Genomic DNA, 22,809 nt, shown 5'->3' on the forward strand with positions numbered 1-22,809 from the left:
GGTCCCAAATCCTGCCCTTAAAATTTCAAAATGTTGGAAATAATCCTAGTTCAAAATAGACAACTTTGATAAGAATTCGTAACATCATGCCACAAAGGAACAGTTTGATTTTTAAAAAATAAAAAATGCATTGTTATGAATAGGTGCTTTTGGTACTCTTATAAAGATACCTGTCTTAGGTCTCGTATTAGGGAAGATCGCAATGATGTATTTGTTTCTAAAATATACACAGAAAGCCACTCTAAAAAAGAAATCGGTTTATTACTTTAACTGAGCTTCAATGTTTACAACAATGTTCTGAAAATTGTACATGTACAATTCCAACAATTCAAAATATCGAAGGAAAACTGCAAAGCAGCTGTACCTTAAGAGATGATTTGCAATTTTGCATCTCATTCTTGGAATGAACTCTCTTGGCCGCTTACTTTCTGCATAGAGCTGCACCAGAGGGATTTTTGGGACATCAGAACTGAATTTCCAAGACCTACTTGGGTCAAGTTCATTCACTATTTACTTCTCTATCTTGCATGTGTAATGGGTTACATCACCCAAGAGGAGCTTGACTGTGCATAGGGCTTGCAACAAGTGCCATAGAATATCTCATTCAATGTTTTGGATTAACTACAGCTGGACAATTATTGCATTCTGCCCACAAAAAAATTATTATCATGTTTCCAAAATTTTTTCTTTAGATCTATTGGCTTTGGCCACACACTTTTTCAGAATAGAGATTCTTTCAGTAGATTCAAAATTATACTTTATGAAAGAGCTCTTACAATCTTCTAATAAATTCTTTCATCAAAGAAAACTATTCTGTCGTGCTAAAGAGGAACACCATGTAAAAATTTTTGAGTTTCCCAATTTCCCCAAATGACATGAATTTGTTTGTTCAATTCCAGATTTTCATACATTTTAGAAAAAAATGCATATAAAATTCTATGAATATTTAGAAGAAATGTATTCAAAAGTTTCTCCAAAAATTCGTACTTTATCAAAGGAAATGCAGTGACGTTCAAAGGCTCATAAGGCGTTCTTTCTTATTAGCATGACAGTATTGCCAAGTTAATTCTTTTACCAAATGTTTCTGTGAAAGTAAGGATTTGAGGAGGAAGTTCCAATCTCTTGAACTATTCTGGATTTTGAACAAAATTGCATTTTGCCTGGTTTAATCTGGACGAACTTTCAATTGCAAATGACTAGATAGCACTGTCAATGAAATTTCGATTCAAGCTTTTGAACTTACGATGAATTACTTTAATTGACTAAAATTTTAGATTCCTTGCTTAAAAAAGCAATGGTGTTAAATTGTACTCAACTATAAAAAACTCATGTTTTTTATAGTTGTTAATGAATAGGTCAATTCCACTCAAAAATTTGAGTCCTGGTAAAGCCTTGATATTTACAATGGTTTTTGTCAAACTGTAGGCACTTTTTCAGATTCAGGTAAACTTGACCCGATCCTATCTTCAACTAAGTCCTTAATGTAAGAGCTGAGCGACGTCCCGAAGTAATTTGTGCTTACGCCCCGCGCAATGCTCTTTACAAGATCTTCGTCCCAATTTTTTATATAATATACAAGTCCTGCAATGAGTCCTTTTGCCTCATCTAAATTATCTTCATTGTCCGAGAGTGAAAACTGCGGCAGATTATCTGAAATGAAAAATAAATCAATGAGACAAAAGAGTTAGAGAAAGCGGGACTTAAACAAGATGGCTTCAGATTTTAGGAACAAAAATTCCTGAATCCTATCTGTTTATCGGATTATTTTTTTCTCAACAGCAAATTTAATTTTAGGCATCTATCTAGGGCATTAACCAAGTAATGCAAAATTAGGAGAGCAACGTTAGGTCAGGTTGGGTGCCCAGCCCCCTCTGAGCTACAGCCCAGCGTCCCTAAATTCTTTAGGTAACAATTATTTCACCTATATTTCTGCCCACAATTTAACGTTATAAGAATCAACTTGAAGATAATCCTAAGCGTTTTTTAGTGTACTTTTTCTTCCTGAGCTTTAAAAGCAATTTCTAACATTTGAGGGAGAAATTCTGTGGGTTTTCATCCATTGCTGACCACTTTTGATGAGTTTTTCAACTGAAAACTAAGAGAGACTTCATTGACTTTAAAAACCAATTATACCATTCCGGAAATCATGAAAAATTACTTTAGATCCCTATACTTTTTTACACACTAAAGCAAGAGGCTGCCCCTCCTGAAGCTGTGGGTGCACCTTTCTTAAGAAAACTAAAAAAGCGAAATAAATAAAGTCTTAGTCAAAATGTAGTCTGCAAACAGGACTCCACGGCCTCTTTAAAATATGACAATATGCACATACATCAAGTTTTTTTTTACCTTATTTCATGGAGTTTATACTGATCACTAAAACAGGTTTCCAAAGCGAGATTCAGATCTGCATCTTAGATTACACCAGTTAGTTCAAAAGTTTCTAAAAAATAATGGTTTTATGTTCATACCTAGAATGGCTTCAATCCAGGTTTCTAAGCCAAACAGAAATCCAGGAGGAGCATGGGTAGCGATTTTAACAACTATTTTAACAGTTTTGAAACAAATTATCTCTTGACATAGCAACTCTGGCAATGATCCTAACCAACGAGTTAACTGTTTATCTCTGAAACAAACAAAAGAAGAAATTAATATATTATTCGATTTTCTTAGATATTTCATTACAGACCCCAACTTGAACCCACAGAAAAATTTTCCTTTCGCACAGGAGCATTGTCAAGTTGAAATCCTCAGAAAAAGACAGGTCAAATGCCATAGAATAACACACAGCAAAGGATTCTGTAAGTAGTGCCTGACTAGTGGTGGCCCGGAGAGGGGCCGTTCGAGAGGCAAACCACACCGATCGGTGGCGATGATGTCCGCGGGTAGCTCAACTAGTCGACAAGCGTGGAATGATCGGCGATGGTCAAGGTAGTGGTATTTATAACTGCAGATCGTGACTGCAGGTAGCGATGATTGGCTGGTGGCGAGAGCATCACAAACATACGAAAATATGAGAGACATCTGAGGATAGGCAAAACTTGTCGGTTTTTGATAAACCTCTATTACCCAATTATTCTTCAGAAAACCGAAGGAAATGCGACAGAAGTAAAAATTGAAATACCTCCTTCCCCCTGAACATGGCTTGAAAAACAGAGAGGAAGTGGTGGTGCAAAGCAAGAACGCTTTAAGACATTTGTTTTGGGATCTTCAAACAACTGAGGATTGTTAAAATCAAAATTCAAAAGAAGAAGCACCCACATCTGTTGAACTAGAACAGGATGCCCACAGGATTTTGGAATACAAATTGCGGACATTTTGCAGTCCTTTAACAGACTTTTGCTGAGCCTCATTGCAGTGGATATACCTGTTGGCACTTTCTGCAGAAATGAAGACCTCAATTTTTGTTTTCCTACTGAAAAATGTCTCATAATTTTTCATGGACTGTGTGTGCACTTAAACTCTTTCAGGCTAGAAAATGGAGGATTCCTGACTGATCTACAAATTTAGAAGCATTATAATAAGCACTCTTTCATAGGGATTACCCGAATAGAAACTTCTTTAAAGTCTCATTCAGTGCACTTGTTAGGCAAGTCAAAAAACCAAAACTTGGAATTTGCCTACATCTCAACAGTGTACAAGCATTTCACAAAGTTTAACAAAACCAGCCATCAAAATAGCATACTTTTTACAAACTTCACAAGCCTTCTTGATGTCCGGCTGGAAATGCCCTGTGATGTCACATCATTATTTCTTGCGGTTTGGAATAATGCTATTTTGGTCTCTCTGACAGAGAAATTGTATTCACCAGCATGCCCTTACTTTTCTCATACTTAAAAATAATATGAAACCGATATGAATTTCACCTGTGAAGTTTTTTGAACTGGGGATCCATAACTACTGATGATAACAGATGTAGAAGACTCAGAGTTGTCTCGCCGTCCTGTGTTTTTTTGAATTTGAAATATAACGCCACTACCTTGTGGATGAGTTGAGGAAAATCTACACCCTTCAGAGGCCCTCTTCTGTTCTTTTTGGCATCAATTAGAGCTCTCAAACATGAGATCAAAGTATTGGCTTTCAGTCTGCTCATGTTCTCTACTTCATCTAAATAACCTAAAACAAATCAAAACAATTTTTCATTCTGAAAACTACATTTTGAGTTATAGAATAGGATAGTTTTAACAGACTATTGAGGATCTGAACACACACTTAACTAAGCTCACAAAGAATACCACCAAATGCCCTAACTTCTCTTAACAGGCTCGATTTCATCCGAATTTCCTCTACATGGTCTGTATCAAATGTCACAATGTACATCAAATGTTTGAGTAATAAAAATCCACATGTGCAAGCAAACATTCTGCATCGTACAGGCAAGAGTGTAAAAACGAAGATACGTCGCGCTGTAAAAGCGATTACCAGCCAAAGCAGCGATATGAATGTTAGATGGGTCGGGCAGATCCTGTTATAAACCTTTCAAGTAAATGTATGGTCTGAGAGGTCATTTGTTCATGATAATTTAGAAGATTAAACAATTTTACTCAATGCGTTTTTAAGCGATATTTTCTTAAGAAAAATCTGCTTACCGAAAATGTATTTTGCCATTGATTCTGGGTAAGCTTGAGGCATCATCAATGCAGCTATATGACACAAATTAATGTTTTGTTCCACGCATGTTTGGTCCATAGATCGCTTACTTTTTTCAAACAGTTCAAATATTTCCTGGCTTTCCTCAGTTCGATTGCTGATCCCTATGTTGTAGGGAAATTTATCAAGAATAAATTTTTTTCGAATAGGTTCTGCATAAGTGCGCCTGAACCAAGTGAGCTGAAAAACAGAAAAAAAAATGTATTCTTCAGAGAGGAGGTATCTACTCTTTAGAGGAGATGTAGTACCTAGAATGTCTTTGGAATCAGTGGTAACTTCTCATATTAGCTTTCTCCTACAATTTCAATTAACATGGGAGCTTGCAATGGCTTTCAGAGATAGCATCCTAACTGCTTTGTTTCAATAGATTTACAAAACAAGGAATATTTTGGTTGAAAATTACGATAAATTTAATTTGCTTCACCATTAAAATAGAGAATTTTAACATAAAATTCCATTTTTCCAAAAGAAAAAAACTCACAAGTTCAGCACTTTTCCAACACGCTTTAAAATCTACCCTGAATTTTATGTTCTGATCAAATGGCTGAGGAGAGAGAGGGGATGAAAATAGAGTTAGGGAGGGTCTCACTACGAAACAGATTCCAGCTAATCAGATTGAAGTATGCAAAAAAGGATCTACCTGATCACCAGATGAATTAAAAGAGGATAGCAAGTCCCAAAGAGATAAAATGATGCCTGTGATACATGAGAGCAATGCAGCAGCCTCAAGGGATATTAGAAACACTGGAAACATAGAAGTTGCGTAGAATTAGAAACAAAATGTAAGTGGGCCAAGTTCAACAGAAATGCACCAAGTGGCATCAAGTTTGAAGCGAGGAAAAGAGATGAGAAGTTTTATTCCTCCATAAGACACGATGTTAAGGACAAAGTTAAATGACTATTTACTCATTAAAAATATAATCTTTTGACTTTGAATTTTGGAGAGGAGAAAAATGACTAGTTGGATTCAGATCAACCCCAAGTCATTTTTGTCCAAATAGCGACTATTCAAGTTTTGGTTTAACTTTGTCCACATTTTTTCCTGGAAACAAAAATTTACAATTTCCAGGTTTTTCAGACTTTTTCTCCACAATTTACTCCAGGTTGCGTTACTTGAAAAGTAAGTAATCGGTTCTGGCTGCGGGTTGATGCCATTTAAACGGTTCCAAGCGATTAACTTGTTTAACCTTGTTTATCAATGTTCTCTGTATTTTCTTTCATTAAATAACTAATTTGAAACACATACCTTCATGGGAATGTCGAAACTCAGTTGTTACTTCTGTGAAAGAATCCATCAAGAGAGGCATTAAGACATTCGCATAATACTAAAAAAAAGAAGAAAAAAAAAAGAGAGTTAAAATCGATCACTGATTATCATAAGTAAAACATGATGTGTAATAGAAATTTTGCTTAGTTAGTCGGCTAAAAAAGAAACTAAGCTTCTTCATCTTTGAAAATTGGAACGAACGGTAAGAGAAAAGAGAGTTAACAATGACAATTCATGCCAGGATTTAAATTAGCAGTACACGGACATAGTACAAATGAACTCAACAGTGCCAAGACGTGAATGATCAATTATCGATATTTCCGCATTTGAAGCCATGGTAAAGAATCAATTATTAGGTGTTCATTGCAAACATCCTGTTTATCAATCCATTTCCATAGGTTCGGATGGCAGATCAATCGATTTATCGCAAAGAACTCCTTGTCACGCCACTCCATGCAAGCTCAGTTTCTTAAAATACAACATTCATACTAACTCTTAAAAAATGATCTAGAGGCAGGGAGATTGTTTGAAAATTCTAACTAGTTTTCTAGGTTTTTTCAATGGCAATCGAGGATTCATGGGGAAGGGGGAACATTGAGATTAAGAACCATTTTACAGTGAGCATACGAACCTGGACATTGTTAGATCCCAACTCTGTTCGCTTTTGGAATGCTAGTCTGTTCAATTCTAGAGGCTCAAATTTTGAATAACTTTTAGATGTTGAATGATACAATGGTAAGTGAATATATTCCTCTTCCGACCAGGTAATACTTTTCATATTGTTGACTTTATTTTCACCTATTGCAGACAGTGAAGGAGTAAAATGATGAGTATATTTTAGACAGCAATGATGTAACAACAATGAGCACATTCTCAGAAAGGTTTTGAACTCCTGAGGACATTACCTCAGTGTTTGCACAGAACTTAAAGGGCAAATTCACTTGCAAACAAACATACATGTATACCTATTCTTAGTTCACCAGGAAGTTAGACAAAATCCATTCAACCCCTTTTGGGACCAAGTGTTTTCTTGCTTCGGGCAATTGTAAAATTTTCTATTTTCAATGGGAATTGATGTCGATGACTTTTTCACCACCGACTTCCACGGTTCCAAATGTGTTCTCAATAAACATGTTTTCCAACAGGGTTAAATTAAAGTTCGAGGACATGATGAAATCTTAGCTCTTCTTTTTAAAAAATCATCTGGACATTCTGATAACATGAGGTAGCCTCTGAAACTCGACGTAGTGGTCTTTTTCAGGGCGCCTGCAAAATTAACCATACATATATTTTTACATAAAGCATTGAGAAAATTAATAATTTTTACATGAATTTTGCACGGATACAGGATGAGGGTCATTTCTAAAATTAAAATTCTTTAAAGCAGTAATTTTTAAAACAAAATGAAAATTGATCTCTAGGGCCACTTGAAATTTTGACCTGAAAAATGACCGTAACCTATTTTAAAATATCGCCCTCCAAGGGATTCCAAAAACTGCTGATTCGAAGACCTAATTGGGCTACCCGTGGCCCTCTATAAGTGCTTTCTAAACAATTGAAAGGGGCCGTTTGGGGGTATTTTAACAGTGGGTCAACAGCCAGAGCACAAGAGCAAACTTACCGTCACTTTCAGGGAGCAGGATTGACTGATGGCTTCCAAAAGTCGGTGAAGCCTAATGAGCACTCCAACTCTCCATAATGTAGAGGTAGTATTCACGTGCAAGTCCACAAGTAAAGATCGTTTTGAATCGCCCTTTTCACTAGAAGATGAGATCATGTCCAAAAAACGAGGGAAAATTGTGGCCATGAAGAGTTCACTGCTACAATGAGGTGGTAGCGTCAACAGCACATCGATCAAGTGTAATGAGTCTGTGCGGATGTCTGCATTTAGGTGGCTCATGCAACATGCCAAATAACGCATCAATGGCTCCAAAAGAGGCACTAATTTTTCTTCCTTCACCTAAAATGTTAAAACAAAAATCAATCATGATGTGATACTTAAAACTTTAAGGAACCTATTTTCCAATAACTTAAGAAGTCATGGCGGAGCATCAACTCGTGGAGGTAAATTACTTTTTTCTTTGTTTAAAATTATCATCTCACTTCTTATCCTTTGCATTATTCCTAGTTGATGCTTTTTGTCTGTCTAATCTTCCCAGCCTGCAAGGAATCAAAAGATCTCCTTGATCATCAATAAGACGTTGCAACATTTCTTCTAGATATTGCGTGTAAAAATTCAAACAAATTTACTTTTGAGCATCGCTTTTCTTGAGATTGGCACGAACAAAGTTTGATTTTAAAAGCTTATTGTACTCAGGAGGCTGTTGGGAACATCATATGAAAAAACATCAAAATTTAGCCGGTGCCAAATTTCTTGGAATTTCGTGCAGAGTCCTCGAACATGGAAGAAAATCTGAATTTATATCAGTTTTAGCAGTGCACCTTGGAGAGAATGCTGCCAAGAAGAGAGATAGCTGCTTGACGCACAGCTGAGTCATCATCCATGGCAAGTTGAGCGGTGGCCTCCAATATTGTGACAAAAAAGGATTTCAAAACTTCCTCCTCTCTGGACAAGACAACATCTCGCAAACCAGATAGAGCACTGCTTCGCATTTTTGAGTTGTGGTGTCTCAATCGAGATATTAATTCCTTCAAACAAATAAAATTAAGGGGAAAAAGATAAGGCTAAATTTCATGCAAATACTTCATCATTTTAAAAATTCATCCGAAACAAAATTTTCATGAAAGCTCTTTTTCTTAACCACTGATCTGATTAATGAGTTAATATTTGAGCAAATCACTTGGAATTTTTTTTTGATGACTAGCAGCTGAAAAATAGTACCTAAATAAGCTGATGGTCAATTTGCTGGATTTCTAATTTTAAGAATAAACATGATTGTTGATATATTCATCAATAAAAGAATGTGGGGGCTTAATTCTTAAGGCAATACAAATAAGAGGTAGGACGTTGAACAGATTAGACCATTTATAAATACAATATATCCCCTCCCTCCTCAAGCAGTCTATGTCCCTCAATTCATTCCAAATTACTTAACTACTATTAGCCTTGCCAATTTACTCACAGAGCTGGAATTATAGATGAGTATCTAAGGATTTATCTCCGCGGGACGTTTCATGGGATCTGTTCCAAATCTCGCTTGGCAAAGTTGGGAAAAATTTTGAGACGGTCAATACTAATCGCAGAACCAAGTACAGTATGGTGGAGTCTTAGGAGAGACTCGGGGAGGAGGAGAAGAAATCTTGTTGTTTTGTTTAATGGGGAAAAAGCCCAGAAGATTCGTGCGATTCGAACTTGGAACTAATCCCATGAAATGTCTCATGGAGACAAGGCCTGACTGTCTCCAGAGAATGCAGAGTGTAGAAGCTGGAACAAAGTGGATGATTGAGTTTGAAAACACCTTTGGTTTGCCTACTTCATCATACTTTCATGGACCAGTTTTTGAAATAGTTGTCCTAAAAAGCATGTTCAACACAACACCTTTAAAAGTTGAGGAAAAGCATTCAATAATTTAGTACCACTTCTGGTAGCCTTTTTGAGATGGTTTTAGGAATTTACGACCTTTCATCAAATAGAATAAAATTTTATGATGAAAACAAAATGGCAGACCTGAAGTTAGCTGCACATAAGCACACACTTACCTTTATATTCAATTTCCTTCCTGGTGTACTTTCAGAATCATCATGTCCAGGAAACTGCTCTTTTAATTGAATTTTTCGGACCTTGAAGCTTGTATCCGTGACATTTTGACCTTTTGGCAACTCAGTCTTGGATGACTTCACTTTGACTTTGGTTTTCTGTTCCTTTTTAATTTTCTTATGGCTTTTCTGCGGCATTTTGCAGTTGCACTTATGCTGAAAGAGGAAAAGATGTCATAATATTGGGATATTTATTTCATTCTGGAATTAGAGTTCCTGAATTTGATTGTAACAATGTGGCAAGTTACATTTGTTTGGAAGAGAAATTGTTAAACTGGTATTAAACTGTCATCTTATTGTTTAAAGACTGGTTATTTTCAAAAGGCAAAATGCAGTTAACGCTATTAACCCTTCAAGTCAGTGGCTGGAATGGTACTAAAATGGTCACCGAGTAGAGGACCTACGTGGCAGCAACATGTTTCATGGCCAAATTTACTTTAGCATTGCTTTGAACATTTCACATAGTGGCTCAGTCAGTTCCACAGATTCATTTATTTTTTTATTTATTTATTTTATTAATACAAAACAAAATTACAATAATGATCATATGTAAACTGGCAAGACCATTCATCAAATGTTCTTCAACAATCTGCGCTTACAAAGAGACAAGTTTTTTAGACGCATTCATTGGTTTTAGCCGGTATCAGTTACACTTTTGTAGTATTTCAGGAAAATAATAATTTTATTAAAATCTCTGAGTTCTTGTTTACTAACGGACTTGCTATCCTGAAAAAGAGATCAAGTTAGAGGTGCGTTGTTGAAGTAAACTTGTCCGATTGCACTTGGTTCTTCCCTTTCCAAACGCAACCCAACGGTCCCATGGACCTCCTGAGATCGTTGTGCGTTTGGTAGAAACGTTAGGCTTTCATAAGTAACAAACAAGTCATTGGGTAATTCTAACGAAATCCAACAACGCTGACCGCTTGGAATCGGATAATTCCGTTTCCACACAGTCCCAAACAGTTTACCTACTTCGACAACGCAGCTTGAAATTTGACTTTTGTTCAAAACAACCAGATGGAGAATGAGCGGCTGTTAAAGAGTGCTCAAGGCAGGCTACTTCAATACCGAGTTTAGAAATATGCATTGAGCAGTAAAGTTCTCAGGACTAAGAGAAAATACTTACGACAGGTAGTCGGTTGACAAATACAGCACCAAAAGTTTTACTGCAAGACCTGTAATGTGGTTTCAAATTCCTATTAGAATCTGATTCAGGATTCCGCTCATAGTACTCAACTAATCACTTTATAATAATTAAGCTCTATTCGAAGAAAATTACTACGGGTGTTGGACACAATTTAGCGAAATAAATTAAAGAAATCCTAAGAAATTACTAATATCAACTCTTGCTATCAACATCACCACGTGGAGTTGATTATGCACTTTGAGGTTATGGGTGAGATGTAAACAAACAACTTGCATGCAAGCTCGAACTTTTATCACTTATCAGTAAGCGGAAGATACAAGTGATGTAATAGCTCATTTGATCAATTCCTGGACCTTGAGCACTCTTCATCATTTCTGTATCATCTCCCTTTTGAACAGAAGTGTCATGGTGGTATATCAATTATTATGTCGATGTAAATAATTGTTTTTCACTTATGGAATGACATGAATAGCTGAATCTCGCCTAGCAGGAAACTAGCAGGAAATCGCTGACCACTCTTGTTGCTTGACTTTGTGTAAGTAAGACTGATTTTACATCATTTTCATTTGACGCTCTTGACAACATGGATGGTGAACATATCATACCACTTATGTATCTCAGTTTGTCATCTCGCAAACTTATACTTGGTAGAGATTTACCTTCGAATCTACTATCGCATATTACTTTTTTGGAAGGAGGTCTGATCATTATTTCTGCACAAAATTTTGTCAGATTTTTTCACTTTTTCAATGATATCTCTCTAATAATTTTACACCACAGAGCCAACCAGTATTCTCGCGAAAAAATGAAGTACTTACGAGTATAACTTCAAACGGCGCATAAGATTTGTAGTTAATTTCAATATTGGCAAGTTATCAGGTATAAAATGTCACGTGAATATGTATTTAAGTATTGTTTTTATCATTAACTTTGAAACTTATCATTGATTTTGTTCATCTTCCTTAATTTCCTCATTAAAGGTATCATCAGCTAAGTTGGCATTTGTTTACTTTCCGTTCGCAAGCGGTCCCAATGCAATTGACAGTAGCGACCGATATCAACCACAGCCGGTTTGCAAGATTAGACAATTCCCGATCGCTAATGGATGATTGCATCTGAGTTGTTGTCGATTCGCCCGTGGGCTTAGTTGTAGGCAATCTGAGCTGCGTGCTCAATCGGCCTCCGGAGAGATAGCGGGTTAATAGCGTGACGCCTTGCCAGCAGTGCTGGATTCGGCAGCGGATGACTCGAGAGTCTGGTGACTCACTAAGCAGGTCTGTGAGGGCATTGACCCTCCATGGAATTGGAGTGAGGTTTAGAGTAGGACATTGGGTCCTGGGCGGGGCAGAAGTTAATTTGTTCGCCGATGGAAAGTAAACAAATGCCAACTTAGGTGACGACACTTCTACCCACATTAACCTCGGCAACTGAAATAATAAAAGAGAGCTGTAACGCAAGGGAGAGTGATTAAGACTGGCTAAGTTTGGACATCTCTGAACACAGCTCTTGTCTATATTCCTGAAATTTTTACTTTCAGACTATTATCTTATCTCTGTGGAACTCTCTTGAAAATGGTGCGTGCTTGGTTCATGGATAGTGATGAAACCAGTGATCAAAGACTAGAACATCACCGAAACCCTCCTGAATTTCTTGACTTGGATACTTTATTCGCTAAAACTGGAGTGGAGTATTTTCAAGTAAGTAGGTTTTTATTTTTGGTTTCCTTTTTTTTTTATTTATTTAAAGCAAATTTTGCTTAAAGATATTGTACCTAACTTATTAGTACTTTATATTTCGTATCTATCTGCATGAATTAAATTACATTTAATTTACAATGGTATCAAGCAACTAAGTAAAGTAAAATAATACAAATTATCTGAAAGAACAGAAATTACGGATTTTTCTGTTTTTTTTGTGTTTTTTTTTTTTTTTTTTTTTTTTTTTTGAGAAATTACTTTAGTGTATAAGCTTACTAGGTACCTAATTACTTGTTTTTTTCATCCTTCCTTTTGCAGTTCACTGACATTCTCATTCATACATTACAGAGAACTACTTACAAACTAAATCTTGATGTAAGTTCAAAGGTCTCGAACCTTGTTTCTGGGTCTAGCAACAATGAAACTAAAGTCTGCTGTATTTGCCCTTACTTAGCTTTAAAATCATTTATAGTCCTTGACAGTCCCAAGGTCATACACAATACATCTGTGTATTTTTTTAATGTGTCATGAGCTATGGCTGTGTGTGATGTGCGTGGACTGCCCAGACTGTATCTCTCTAAATGAGAGAGAGAAAAAGAAAAAATATTAGTATGCCCCCTTTGAATTTTTTTGACACAACAATTACTTTGGAGTTTTTGTAAAGCGAGAAAAGGTTTTCAAGACAGAGAAAATTCTGAAATTAAGATTGCAATTCAATTTTTTTCCTCGGAAGAAATGTCTACACCTCTGCTAGTCTGAAGCTCTCTCTGTTTCATAAAGTTCCTGCAAAATTAGAATATGAAAAAATCTCATTTTGTTACTTTTTCATTCATATTTTTTTGATCAGAAACTGCCATGCCTAAGTTATTTGTTGGTTGTTCGTATTTGTATCTCTCTATTTCTTGTCTGTTTTAGTTGAATAAGAAGGACCCAATAAATGATGACACATTGATTAAACTTAAAAAAGATCGGGGATACTGTTATGAAGACGAAATTACATGCTCAAAAGAGTGCCTGCCTAATTATGATGAAAAGGTAAAGTATCCTTCCTTCAACAAAATACTCATATGGGGCCGAGAGTACTGTCAAAATTGGATTGCATTTTGCAAAAAGGAACCACTAGCATTGCAATAATGCTAAGATTGTGCAACTTCATCTTTTGCAATAAAATTGCGGAAATCGTGAAAAACTATGAAATTTAGATGGTAATTTTTGTCTTAGATTTACAATTTTTAGCGAGTAAAATAGAAACTATTAATGGATAATTGGGTTTTTCCTCCAAGATAAAAGAAGTTGCACGATCTTAGCAACATTGCAATGCTAGTGGTTCCTTTTTGCAAAATGCAATCCAATTATCCTCTGAATGAGATTGGTGAAGTATGATGATAAAATTTTCATCATTAGATGGCTAAGTCATGTAAGCCACGACTTTTCAGGAAATTCCACACAAATTTTTTTCATGGAAAATTGTTATGCATTTAGTCTTACTGGGGGCTGCTGGCTGGATTACAGAGAATGAAAAGAACCTAAACTGGGATTAGAACACTGCTTAATTTGTGGAGGCATTTTCATCTAGTTACCAACATTATACATTTTAATTTGATTGCAAATATTTCATAGCTCGTAAGTGCCTAAATTGCCAAACTTAAGATCTTGAATTAAAAGCACCAAGCCGTAACTTAATGATTGACGTCGCTGTATTGCGCCGAAAGATCCAAGTCTTTTATGAAATCTGTTAATCCTTGCGGTCATGTTGGAACTCCAGATCCAGGCCTAAAGTTTCATATAGTCAACCCTGACTAGGTTATTGTACAAGATAAATATTAATATTATTGCCCTATTCTTCTAAGACTATTTACTTTTATCATTTTGTTTCATTTCAGTTGAAGGCTTTCTTCACAGAACATTTGCATACTGATGAAGAGATACGATTGGTTTTAGAAGGATCAGGCTATTTTGATGTGAGGGATCTTGAGGACTCGTGGATCCGAATTGAAGTCACCCCTGGCGATCTCATTATCATTCCTGCTGGTATCTATCATCGCTTCACCTTGGATTCCAAAGTAATTTTTATTCAATTTTGATCTTATTGGGGCGGTGGCAAAGAATTTTTGCAAAGTTGTTGGATAATTTTTCCAACTTAAAATTTCGTAAAAAAAAACCCCAAGAAGTCCATTGTAAAGTCCAAAAAATCTTTGCCGAAGGGGAAAAAGCAATTATGAAGCTGACTTTCGAGTTGATGTAGCAAGGCGATGTCTAAAGCTGAGTTCAGCCAATTAGTAAATGTCTTTTCCTCCCCCTAGCAACGTCAGCAGAGCCTGTCAAAAATATCGTTCCAAACAGATCCCACTTTTGGCATTTTCGAAACGAGGTCTTCTTTGCCATTTAGAGTTAAAAGAAATCCGAAAAATTCCCAGGAGCTTAGTTTATTCCATACATTCAAAAAATGAAGTACAAAAATGGTTGTCATCGAACCATTGTGCCTATTTAGGTGGGGAACCAAATCAAGGACCATAACATGAGTTTTGTCTTTAAATTTTTTTTTAGAATACCTATAACGGAAAAATTAAAGTTTCCCAAAATCATCACCTAAAGTAAGAGAATAGCAATATGTGTGTGGGTCAATTGAAACTTCCTGCTTACAAAAAATCCGATTTTCCTTGAGCACTTGATTAATCATAGTAAGTTTTATGGTGGACGAATCATTTCTGTGGGCTGAACTCTTTTTGGCATGTTTTCAAGTTTGAAGGTAAGTGGTCCAGAGGAGGGGAAAATTTTGTTTAACCGAACACTGATTATTTTTTAGACAGAGTCGATTGTTTTCAGAGGTCAATGACGGTCACAGTGAATAAAGTCTGTTATTCTCTCTATTTTCAGAATTACATTCGAGCTAAACGCTATTTCATCGGAGAACCTGTGTGGACTCCATATGATCGGCCGGCAGATCATATGCCAATTCGGAGTGGATACTTACAGAAAATGGGTAGGAATGTAACCTCTGGATAAGAAAGATTGATCCTTGAATAATGAATGCAAAATTGTTAAATGTTTGTTTGTTAAGTTTTTAAATGAATGAAAGGATAACAATCATTTGTCTCTTGGTATCAGAAATAGTTTCCAAGTTAAATTTTGCAAAGACTTTGGGAAATGTTTGTTATCGTTTTTAATTCTCTGAAGCCTTTATGGAGGCATGTTAAATTGTTAAATTAATTTTGTAAGGTGCCAAATAAAGTGTTTCACTGATCGAATGCATTAGAATTCATTTCTTAAAAATAATACGCCTCCTGAGCATTACGAAGGGCAGAATCTGAAAATCCTGAATTTAGCACTATCTGTTCTACGAATGGCTCCCTAAGATGAATATACATAGGTGGATGGAAGACATAGTTTAGGGCCAAGGGTTTCACTTAATTTTTCTGAAAACGCTACTAAAATTCATTCAAGTTTCCTATGGATCAACTTGTGGGGATCACCAAGCACATTAAATAAGTAGGAGGCTTGAAATTTGATTGATATTTTCCAACTAGGCAGTTTTCAATGAGAGGGGACCAACGACATCAGCTACAGTGCTTTAGCGAAGGAAATGGATTAGAGGTTCCATACCTTCATGAGACTTCATGTAAAAAAAGTAAAATCCAAAATTTCCACATATACTAAGACATTTGTTTTGCAGATTGTAAATTTTAGATGAAAAACGTGCTCTCATGAAAAACTCAGAACTATCTTTCACCAAATTTGTGGACTGCTATGTGACTGATTCCTTTCACTAAAGATTATCTCTCTGGCGAAAGGACAATGAATGTTGACAAATGACAATGTTGCTGAGGCAAAGGGTCCAAAACAATTACCTCTTCAAAATGGACTGAATATTTTGACCATCCATATGATTGCATTGATTGCTAACATGTGAAAAAACTTGCAAATGCCAGAAAGGAAAAAAACATAATGTTTGACCGTTTAAGTACCTATACAAAAATTAGGGAACCCTTTTGCGTAAACATTTTTTTATTACTTTGTTATAGTAAATTTCAGAATTCTGTACCCATTCGTTTCATTTGTTGCATTATTAATATGCAACAAATTAAACCAACGAAAGAAAAAAAGAATTCAAGCCATAATTATTGCTTGAACTCTTTTTTTCTTTTTCATAGCAACATTTCAATAATAATTTTTAGAATTTCACAAATTATTCTTTTTTCCCCTTTTTTTCAGTTTTTTTTTTTTTTGTAACTTTTGTGGATGTCACATGGAATCTCTAAAGTAAGAGATTCTGGGTTCAAACCTAAATTTTATTTTACTACAATTTTTTTTAAAGTTAAAATTGGATCACATCTCGCAAAAAACAAACCAGCACTATTACAGTACTTTCAAAAACCTTGCAACTCCTCCTTTTCTTTTAAAAATAATTATTATATGTACAGTATTTAAATTAACAATTTTTTGGTAGGAAGTCAATACAATTTTCTGTTCAGGAGATTCATCTAGATTATTATGAAGAGGCAAAATTTGAGGCATTTTTTGGTAAAATGACGTATGAGGCTTGCAATGCTGCCAAAATTGTGCAATTTTTTATAACGTTTTCGGCAGATGAAATTCGATCACAGTCAACTTACTTCCTTAATAAAATGATGAAAAACTTGCAGAGCAAATTTAGGGAAAAATCCACAACAGAACTGTTGGATCAGTTGCTTACGACTAGAGAACCACGTTGCACAATTTTAGCAGCATTGGAAGTCTGATACGCCCTTTTACTGGAAAATGCCTCATTTTTACAACACTGTAATTGCGTCGGTTCCTTTGTGCTAAATGCGATCCATTGATACTTAGTTGTTGATTCTTTCACCCAAAATTCGATAGTGAGATTATTTAAAGTTTTTTTTGTATTTCGGACTCTGCGAAGTAAACATTTTTTTAGTAGACGGGGACCTAAAACTTCCTCTCTCACCCCTCCTCTCCTCGTTGGTCTCCCATGCGCCGTTGTCTAATTCACAGCAAGGGTCGGCATTGCGCAAAAATTGAAGAGTAATATGCGTAGTCAGAGTTGATTTTCATGCACATGAGGCAACAATGCTCTGGCACCCGTTGTTTGCGTTGTTTTTTCTAGGTTAGATTAGAAGAGTTATGTCCGATCAAGTCGTGTCCATGCCGTGGAGTTCATTACGCTTTAAATTTTATTCCCGTTGGAAGAGTGTTTTTGTTTTCTGCTGTGCGTTCTTATTTGTTCGAAATGCGAGTCGTTAGTTCTCTTTCGAGTAATTCAGCTTTACACTCCTCCCTTCGTTGCAGCGGAGAACCTTGAATACTGTCTCGCCCCGCATAACGAATCGATATCACGTGAAGGTTCTCTTATCTATCATCGAGCGCCAACCTGCCTTTTCATGAATGAACAGTCTTATTCTGTCATTACTAATTTCGTATCGCAAGTCCTCCCGCGCTCTGCACATGATGTGCAACGTGAAATATTCGGAAGTGTGAGCATAACGTGAATCTTTCCCGTTCAAATTAGTGTTGTGAGGTGCAAACTTCAGTGTAGAAACGTGCTGTGCTCACAAGCATGTTACAATGACTTGGATTACATGTTACTGCTCCTGATCACGACAAATTTCCTCTTCCACATGTCGTTGGTAAGATCCTTTGAAAGTACCTCATGATGAACATTTTGTCACTGTTGTAATACTCTTTGATAAGTATCCGACAATGTAGAAACAACGGTACCATGAATTGTCAGGCTTAGTTTTCCCACGAATTTCAGTATCAATATCAATTACTTTTCTCTGGCAGTATCAGTAGGTAAATTGCAAAATTACTACAATCATGTCAAAAAACCATCGCTAGCATTTCTTTCGGGAAAGGCACCACCACTCCTTGTCAGCACTCCTGTCAGGCCTCAGTTAAGTAGGGGATCAAGCGATAACATCATGAGGCCCCTGGCACGAAGGTTTCACTTAGATTGCTTTTAAATATTTTGGCAGTGAATATTTAAAAGACAACAGGGGGGTAACGGTTCAGATGATAACCTGTCCGCGAATATTACCTTTGCATTATACCTATGCCACCCCCCTTTATGAATGTCTGTGAATATTATCTTGTGACGGCATTTTGGAGTTGGGGGATTATCTTGTGAAGACAAATGGTGGCTTGTGACAGTTGTTTCTTTTATCTCGGCCAGAGGCCATCGGCTGATCTCCCATTTATTTGGGAGCTCTTTGTCCACACACCTGGGTCTTTTAACAGGAAACTCGAAAACTTGTTTAAATGAGTGAGTGTATCATGGCTAGTGCACAAGATGAAGTCTACGCCAAGTAAGTTCCCGTACTTGTAGACTACGACAGATAATCTGATGTCAGTTTTGCTTTGAAAGTAAATGCGAGAATCAAGATGGTTGATTTTCTATCGCAGTCTGTAAGCGTGTAAACTTATTTGGCATGAACTCTAATCACAGTAAAATTTTGCTGGAAAACATGGTTTATGTCCATTCCTGCAGGTTTAATCCTCCATTATCAAGCATGAAGTTGGTAACAGTTTGGAACATTATAGCACAATCACATGACCCATCAGGCTGCATGCGCAGGCCTGAAGTTGCAGCCTGACGGGGCTGCTTGACGAACCCTCCACCAAAGTTCTCCCTGTCGTAACTATAGCATGGACCATGAAAATAAATATACAATACTTAAATATGAATAAAAATATAATATAATAAGTAAAAATAAGAATGCATATAAATATTTATTCTCTTGGTCCATGAGTGTAGAATACGTTTAACAGAGTTCTAGGTAAAGAGCTTGTTGAGCGGCCCGTACGGCGAGTTGACATGTAGCCGTTCAACTGTCCGTGTGAAAGGACGTGCCCATACCTGTTTTCAAACCTAACCCTAACAAGCTAAATACTAAACCACAAAAACTAGTGTGGGTAGGGTTGTCTCTGCTATACTCAATTGTTCTCTGTGCCAGTCAAATCTGGATTAAAATGCCCGAATGGACACATTTAGACATAGAAGCCAGACTTCACTACTCGGTACTTAGCAACTATTTATTGTGCTAAGGAACTATTCGGTATGAATTTTCGAATTTTGCCGAATTTCCTCTTATGAAATGCTTATTTATTTTTGAGGAAAGTTATGAATAATTTTCCTTGGAATTTTTAATTACTTTCATCACTTTTTGAAATAAATTATCTGAAAAATTGCACAAAAAATATTTACCAATTTTCCAGATAACTGATGTTATCCTAGAGAAAATTTGGCAACGTGCAAAGGCTATTACGGCGTTCCTCAGCACATTTTAACTCCTGGATGCAACTATTTGAGCTCCAAGGATGTGGTCCGTGTTGCCTACGCACGGTAGTGAAGGCGTTTTGACCGTTTAGGCACTCACCACTTCACACGCGCACAGTGGATCGAGACAAAGGGAGAGGTCGGACAAAATTTGGAAACTTTAAAAGCTCACAACTCCGTTCATACTAAACTTTGAGGTTTTAAAAGTAGTTCCATCGGTTTCCTCGTGAAATTTTCTTCCAGAAGCTCCCCTCAGAATTTAAAATGTGACGAATTAAACATCAATTATTGCAGTTTTAGTTGAAAATTACATGTCCGACCTATCTAATTGACTCGATCCACTGTGCGGCGAGCTTACTGAGAGGATCCACAAATGGCAGAGCGCTCTCAATTCTTAGCTCACGCTCATACGACATAGATACGACAAAGATGTCTATTAGGTACGAATAGTGAACAATCAACAATAGTTGCGCACAGGCGCTGATGTGAGTATTTTCTGTGCCTCAGACTTGATATCGCGATGTGCCGAGCATGATTTGTGGAGCAACTTTTCATGCCTAAGAGATGCCCGCGAAGTATAAATGAAGATTTAAAATCAATTCGTCATTTTCGATCCTCGCAGTAAAGTCCACCTACAATGAAACGAGCCCTTCACCGCACCTTCAAATAATTATGAAAGAATAAGCATGAGTGTGATTTAATGATTTTAATTTCCGCCACCGCGCCAACCGCACTGTGTTCGTGAAGTATCCCTACAGTCTTGTAGGCGCTATGCGTTTCGAGCCGACCGCTGCTGCTGACCGCACTGTTTTTGACGCAATGTGTAAAGTATTCATGCAGTCTTGTAGGCGCTAATATGTGTTTTATGCTGACCGGCGCGGCGCGCCGAGGGCTTCTCCATTCCATCTCGAGTCCTCGTCATCATTGCTCCCTGCGCCGCCCTGCTCCAGGCCAAATCGTGTGTTTGGTTTCTCTCTTAACTAGACTAATGAAAGGCGCTGTCTCTTGTATCACCGAAAGACGAACAAATTAGAAATTACTATACTTTAACTCTCCGGAAATGAGATATTTTTTCGCCTTTTCTCGTTCGTGTTTTTTCTCTCTGAATCAGGTTTTTTTCTCAATACCTACATTTGATAATTTTACAACATTTGTCGCCCCCTAAATCCGGCTCTGACTAAGGCTTTAATTGTTTCTCTTACACCTTAACTTAGTTCCAGCATTGCCTATCGCGCCGATGTTGTAAACTATTACTGGTTTTCATGGCGACATTACCAGTTTTCCGAGAAATGCATCATTTAATTGTATTACAACGTTGCCGGCTCTTGAAATCGCAAACAAATTAAGTACCGGAGCGTGATACTTGAAGTTTCCTTCAACCTATTTTGACGAGTCGCTCTTTGTTTTGATTTTTTACACGATCAAATCGAGCAAGGTCGTGCAAATACTTTTTTTCTCTCAAATCCTACCGGACTGCAGGTATTTTATCGGATGAGTGAACTTTGATTAGTTAACTTAGCCACTACTTAATCATTTCATCAAATAAATGCGGGCCGGACCGCTTATATTTGAAAAGGAAGAGTCGGAGCTTACATATTTAATGGTTCGATTTGATCGTGTGACACTGGCTCATGTACCTATCCGATTTTTTCCTGTTTGATTTGGTCATATGATCCGGAAGTATAGTTTCATAATCCGAAAGTTCCGTTCGACCGATTGGTGTGGTCGATATTGAACACCGAAGGGACTGTTGTAGATGAGCATTGAGCACCGGGGGTGCAGAAAATTTCCATGCCTTCCTTCAATTTATTCAACCTTCCCTTGCTTTAATCACTGTCCATCATCGCATCGTTTCCCCCTGGAGACGAAGAAACCCTTTTAGTAAAGAAATCTGACTTTTATACAGCTAAAACGTTGTATTCCGCAGGAGTTCCCCTGTTTCGCCCTAATCTGAGGTGACCGTTTCGGTTTTTCTCCGTTTTTTCCCCGTTCTTGAGAGGGTGCCCCCAGTTCGTGCGATCGGCACAGTTCCTGCACCCCAGAGCACATTTTTGCCGTGCTAAGAAAGAACGCCGAATGAGCTTCCAGGCGTTGCCAAATCTCCTTCGAGAAATCTCGAATTTTCGTGAATATTTGTCAACTTTTGTCCTCCAATGGAGATGTTGCATGTAGGAGGGATTTGCGATTTGCCCATTGATTCTTACGTAAAAGTTCGCGAGAAACACGATGGTGCCACTGGTTTTCTCTGAAATTATCTCCCAAGCTCAATAAAAGCTCTCAAAGTGAGGCCAAAATGGAGGGGATATCCCACCCTACCCTAAGAGTCCACCTCTACATCAAAACAAACTCTCCATGCAAAGATAGGGAGCAAATTCAGTGCACTCGTGATAAAAACAGCTTTTCCAAGGCTAACCTTGCCAAACTTGTTACTTTTTTCTCGATGTGCATTACTGCATGATGATTACAATCAAAATCCCTTTTGGGGGTCGCAGTGTGACGTCTTGCACACGGAAAGGGATCGAAATAAAATTGATAATCATAGGCCAGGAAAAGCGTTAGATAGTGCACGTCATGGGTGCGAATTATTCTCGACCAAATTGCGGGCATGCCCGAAAAATTGCGGAGGCTAAGGGTTTTTTTTTTTTTTTTTTTTTTTTTTTTTGAGAGGTTTCAGGTTAAATCAGCGCGTTGTGTTGACCTGCTTTTTGCGAAAACCTTGCGAGTTCCGAAGATCTGCCAAAATTTTGATCAGCGCGCTGTGCTGTTCTTTTTACAATAGTCTTGCGCGTTGCAGATAATTCCGGAGGCTTAAAACAAAATAGGCACACCTCTGGAGCACGTGAAATATTCACTAAAGTTTTGGAAATTCAGTGAGGAATACGTTTTAGGCTGTCGATTAGGAGTCTATGGTGAATAATTATCAAAACACTGCCAATATCGTTTGGGGGCATCATTTTACTTATTCACGGTGTGTTTGGACAAAAAATTAAATGCTAATCCCTGTTCATTCCCGCCAAAAATTAAAATATTCTATTGAGCTCCTGGGAGTGAAAGGGGAAAT

The 22,809-nt window shown here is 37.1% G+C and overlaps 2 protein-coding genes across 2 annotated transcripts; one reads left to right on the forward strand and one right to left on the reverse strand.

The window, feature by feature from the left end:
• Window positions 1–235: 235 nt before the first annotated feature.
• On the reverse strand, window positions 236–11,007 carry LOC109042523 (testis-expressed protein 10 homolog). Its single transcript, XM_072301316.1, has 11 exons — window positions 10,758–11,007; window positions 9,575–9,787; window positions 8,357–8,563; window positions 7,535–7,874; window positions 6,546–6,712; window positions 5,894–5,972; window positions 5,288–5,391; window positions 4,587–4,827; window positions 3,864–4,113; window positions 2,469–2,623; window positions 236–1,650 (listed from the first exon to the last, which is right to left on the reverse strand). The coding sequence occupies exons 2-11, from the start codon at window positions 9,767–9,769 to the stop codon at window positions 1,415–1,417; spliced, it is 1,974 nt and encodes a 657-aa protein (XP_072157417.1). The 5' UTR covers window positions 9,770–9,787; window positions 10,758–11,007; the 3' UTR covers window positions 236–1,414.
• A 148-nt stretch (window positions 11,008–11,155) lies between these two features.
• On the forward strand, window positions 11,156–15,723 carry Adi1 (acireductone dioxygenase 1). The gene is made up of 5 exons (XM_019059338.2): window positions 11,156–11,313; window positions 12,316–12,475; window positions 13,391–13,510; window positions 14,359–14,538; window positions 15,353–15,723. The coding sequence occupies exons 2-5, from the start codon at window positions 12,350–12,352 to the stop codon at window positions 15,479–15,481; spliced, it is 555 nt and encodes a 184-aa protein (XP_018914883.1). The 5' UTR covers window positions 11,156–11,313; window positions 12,316–12,349; the 3' UTR covers window positions 15,482–15,723.
• Window positions 15,724–22,809: the final 7,086 nt, after the last annotated feature.

Source organism: Bemisia tabaci, chromosome 6 (assembly GCF_918797505.1).
Source record: "Bemisia tabaci chromosome 6, PGI_BMITA_v3".
NCBI lineage: Eukaryota > Metazoa > Arthropoda > Insecta > Hemiptera > Aleyrodidae > Bemisia > Bemisia tabaci.